Source organism: Branchiostoma belcheri, unplaced genomic scaffold (genome assembly GCF_001625305.1).
Source record: "Branchiostoma belcheri isolate BF01 breed outbred unplaced genomic scaffold, Haploidv18h27 scaffold2, whole genome shotgun sequence".
Classification (NCBI taxonomy): Eukaryota; Metazoa; Chordata; class Leptocardii; order Amphioxiformes; family Branchiostomatidae; genus Branchiostoma; species Branchiostoma belcheri.
In genome coordinates, this window is record NW_017803490.1 from 10,104,113 (window position 1) to 10,108,847 (window position 4,735).

General features: G+C 39.7%; 1 protein-coding gene across 1 annotated transcript in view; it reads left to right on the plus strand.

Annotated features, from left to right (window-relative positions):
• The window catches only part of LOC109468543 (mitogen-activated protein kinase 1-like), a 13,361-nt gene that overhangs the window by 2,182 nt on the left and 6,444 nt on the right, over nt 1-4,735 (plus strand). The window contains exons 2-5 of the mRNA XM_019766786.1: nt 3,391-3,517; nt 3,970-4,025; nt 4,260-4,449; nt 4,704-4,729. Of these exons, the coding sequence (XP_019622345.1) occupies nt 3,391-3,517; nt 3,970-4,025; nt 4,260-4,449; nt 4,704-4,729 (399 nt within the window). The remainder of the gene's footprint in view (nt 1-3,390; nt 3,518-3,969; nt 4,026-4,259; nt 4,450-4,703; nt 4,730-4,735) is intronic.

The following is a 4,735-nucleotide window of genomic DNA, read 5'->3' on the forward strand; positions in this document are numbered from 1 at the left end:
AGCTTTCGGTCGGGCCTCGGTAATCGTGACGCTACCGAGCGTTCCCGACGGCGGTAGCGGACATTCCCGACTATATCCAAGATGGCCGCCAGCTTGTGCCGACTAGCTATTTTACTACTTCTCTGTCGCGCTGTGGAATATTTAGGCTGATCTAAACATCGGCAACCCGGCCAATTGTGGAGTTATATTGTAGGGAAGCTCGGGACAGCAAAAAACCGGGTCAAAAACCGAGCATCGTGCAGCCAACGGGAAATGTGCAGTTCTGCCAATGGATCTTTCCACGACTCTTGCTGAGGGTAATGCAATGTAAGCCCGAATCAAGAGTCGCCACGGCTACAGTTGGCTTATACATTGTAAATGCAGGGGTTCTTAATACATCAGGTGGAAGTAGCATAAAATATTGAATTGTTTATTGCAACTTCATGCCCGAGGGCTAATTGCAAACAGACATTGAAAAGAACAATGTGTACAGAATGCAGTGATATAAAACTACATGCTAACATAAAGGTTCTACGTATACAATCTACTTATTTAGCTAACTATCTCAAATTACATCTAATAACGTTAGTATACAGGATAAAGAGTGGGTATGTAATATATAAACAGGTAAGAGAAACAGGGTAACTGCTATTCAATTATAATACATTACTGCATGAACCATAGGATATGTATTCTCCAAGCAAATATTGAGAAGAAAGATGATCATATCACTTCCTGATCTGAAAATCTTATGGTACTGTACTGTAATTCACTTTATGTTCACGGTAGCAAAAGTTCACGGTCTGAGAAAAATAGAAATGTTCTCGGAACTACATATTCACGGTGGCGACAGGTGCAGGAAAAAGAAAGTCCAGGAATTATATTTTGTTAACTGTAATGATAAGTTCACGGTGCAGAAGTGACAGTGAAAACAGTGAACATAACAGTACCGTAAAAATAAAATCAGGAATTACAGCATTGAGAGAAAAATGTAGCCATGGTCTACAGGGTTGGATTAAGTTGTTTACATAAAGATGTCTCTATTTACCAAGGGTGACTTGGAACAGTGATGTGATATGTTTTTATTCCGAGCTAGTTTATTTGTTTACATGAGTGATTCAGTGAGCAGCTAATAATATGGTAGTGGGTTCATAAAACAACTGCAGTTGTTTAAAGTACCTCAGAGTTATCAACCAAGGATTGAGGTGTTCAAGAATTCATTCTTTCCTAGAACTATTGCAGAGTGGAACTCACTGTCACCAAGTACAGTAGGGGCATTGTCAATAGATAGCTTTAAACAATGTCTAGAGCTAGAAGTTCAGGGGTTAGGTGTAACAATTCGATCGGTGTAATATAGCCAGCTGCCGCCGCGCCGCGTGCCTGCGAAGCTGGTGTGTTACGCCGAAAGGCGGTTATACCGGCTATACTGATACAGATACAGATAGCCCCACCCACCTCTATCAAAATTTAGAAATTTGTAAAATGTAGAAATACGCACTTTTTTTATGTACCTGTATGTGTATTGATGAGACTGATTATTTGAATTTTGATTGACAATTTGGGTTTTTCTTTTGCTGAGAAGTTAATCAGTCAAGACTTGTTTAGGCCATGCACAAAAGTTGATTTGTTCGTTTTCACACTTTTTCAAGTAAAAATTATTTAAGAGCTCAAGATATAAACAAAGAGATGGAAAAAACTTAAATCTGACCATATTCACTTCCTGAAACTGGTGTAAAAAGGTACAGACTATCTTTTCATGTTGATTTTGAGGTCAGCATTTTTTCATTAATTAAAATCTGAGAACCAAAGTATACGGCATGGCCCTAGTACAAATCATAGGAGAGTTACTGTAATTCACTTTGTTTTCACAGTAGCAAAATTTCACGGTCTGGAAAGTGGACATGTTCACGGAATTAAATATTCACGGTGGCGACAGGTGCAGGAAAAAGAAAGTCCAGGAATTATTATTTGTTCACTGTAATGATAAGTTCACGGTACAGAAGTGACAGTGAAAACAGTAAACATAACAGTACCGTGAAAAAATCAGGAATTACAGTCTCCTGTTCGAATTCACCTTGGCCATTTACAATTACAGGTGGCAAATTACGAATCCTGTGTCACAATGTTGCTAGGGCTTCTCAGGGGGTTTCGTACATACACATGTAGGCACATACAAGGCTTCCAGTACCATCAGGTGCTTGCCTTACACCCCATTATGAGCCTCCACTGCTCTGATATTAATGCCTGACCTCCACTCAGATCAGATTTGTTATCATATGTTAGGCCACAGCAAGTCAATTTTATGGATGACATCCTCCACAGACTCCAAAACTAATGCGAAATTCTAAAAACAAGGCGGGTCCAAAAAAACACGATTTCCATGTTTACAAATTTTGAGATCATAAACCTTATTAAACATGATTTTTTTATTCATCAGCAACATCACATATAAAGGAATGAAATACAACAGTACAACAAGGTAAAAGTAAAAAACGAAACATTACTAGTAAATCAGAGCCTTTTCTTGTCTCCCCTCCTCACATTTATCTGCCATCCACCTTCCAGCATGGCAACAGACATATTTACCCATTTTCAGCATGTTGACCACTGTCAGAGAGCAACAAAATTTGTTTTTTTCCCCCCAAATTGGTGAAAATCAAGGCACGCACTGATGTCATCCATAAGAATTACTTGCTATGGCCTTATTATAATCAGCACTAATATTAGTAATAAGCAGCCTGTTTGGGGGGGGGGGGCTACATGTAGGATTGATGGGTGAAAATTGCCTTGTCATCAGGGACTAGGTCAATTAAAGATCACATCTAGGGCCACATCAATGTGATTGGTTGGTTCTCAGATGTCAGATGTATGTTGTTACCAGGGGTTATTCAATTTCTAAACAGGGGAATAAGGGTGCTGCTCCCAGGACCCTCATGTAACCAGCCAGCTCCCTCATATCAATTTTCAGATGGAACCTAAGTAGCTACTTACACACCATTTAGTCTTTCTCAAAATGATCTTTTCCAGTAAATATGTAAAAACAATATATTCTAGTATTGCAAACTGTGATACTCTCGTAAAACAATCCCGCTCCTTCGCCATGCTTGCCGAATTTGGTACATTGATGTGTTTTGTGTGTTTATTTTAGCTCTGCGGTTAACCAGACTATGGTGTATATTTATGTCTGCGGATTTATGTTGATATGAATTTTATGATAACAAAGATTTGATTGACTGAATTGATTGATTGACATATTTTGAGTGTTTATTTTAGCTCCGAACTCGACCAGACTATGTTGTACTGATGAGTTAAACGGTTTTGTACTGTGTATGTTTACAACTCTACAGTTATCCAGAATTTGGCTGCAGTTGAATTTGACATTATGACATGTTTTATATCTGTTTATTTCAGCTCTGCAGTTGACCAGACCACAGGAAAGCGGATTGCCATAAAGAAAATCAGCCCGTTCGAGCACCAGACGTACTGTCAGAGGACACTTCGCGAGATCAAGATCCTCAGAAGGTTCAAACATGAAAACGTGAGTAATCTTAAAAATTAAACACAAACACTGAAATCACACGGTACAAAACTCTCGTCTCTTGTAATTTAGTGGAAACACCTGTAATGACCAAAGATTACAGAGGAAATCTTACTGGGAGTCTCCTTTCATAAAGTAGTGGTACTGATGTGTTTCTATGGTTATAGTAGTACTGATGTTCTGTTACTATGGTTACAGTAGTACTGATGTTTTGTTACTATGGTTACAGTAGTACTGATGTTTTGTTACTATTTTTATAGTAGTACTGATGTTTTGTTACTATGGTTACAGTAGTACTGATCTGTTACCATGGTTACAGTAGTGGTACTGATGTTGTGTTACTATGGTTACAGTAGTACTGTTCTGTTACCATGGTTACAGTAGTGGTACTGATGATGTTGTGTTGCCATGGTTACAGTGGTACTGATGATGTTGTGTTGCCATGGTTACAGGTGATTGGCATTGAGAACATCATCAGATCAGCCTCCATTGATGAGATGAAGGACGTGTATCCTTTCTGGGGTCACCTCAGGTCACGCTAGCCTAGCACATCAGCAGAACGTACTGCGCCTGCGCAGAACCCTGGATTTTCGTGGTTTTCGTTGGATATTTGCATTGTGCAGTGCCTGACAATTTTGTTATTGTTATTGAAAGCCCCCTTAACAGCTGTCCATAGTAACATCGTGCAGTGCCTGACGATTTTGTTATTGTTGTTGAAAGCCCCCTTAACAGCTGCCCACAGTTACATCGTGCAGTGCCTGATGGAAACAGACTTGTACAAACTGTTGAAGACCCAGCAACTGAGTAACGACCATGTCTGCTACTTCCTCTACCAAATCCTGCGAGGACTCAAGTACATCCACTCTGCTAACGTCCTGCACAGAGACCTCAAACCCTCCAACCTACTGCTCAACACCACCTGTGATCTTAAGGTAACACTTTCACTTGCACAAACTTTCACTTACACACCTGTGGTCTTAAGGTAGGACTTTCACTTACACACCTGTGATCTTAAGGTAACACTTTCACTTGCACACTTGTGGTCTTAAGGTAACACTTTCACTTACACACCTGTGATCTTAAGGTAACACTTTCACCTACACACCTGTGATCTTAAGGTAACACTTTCACTTACACACTTGTGGTCTTAAGGTAACACTTTCACTTACACACCTGTGATCTTAAGGTAACACTTTCACTTACACACCTGTGGTACAT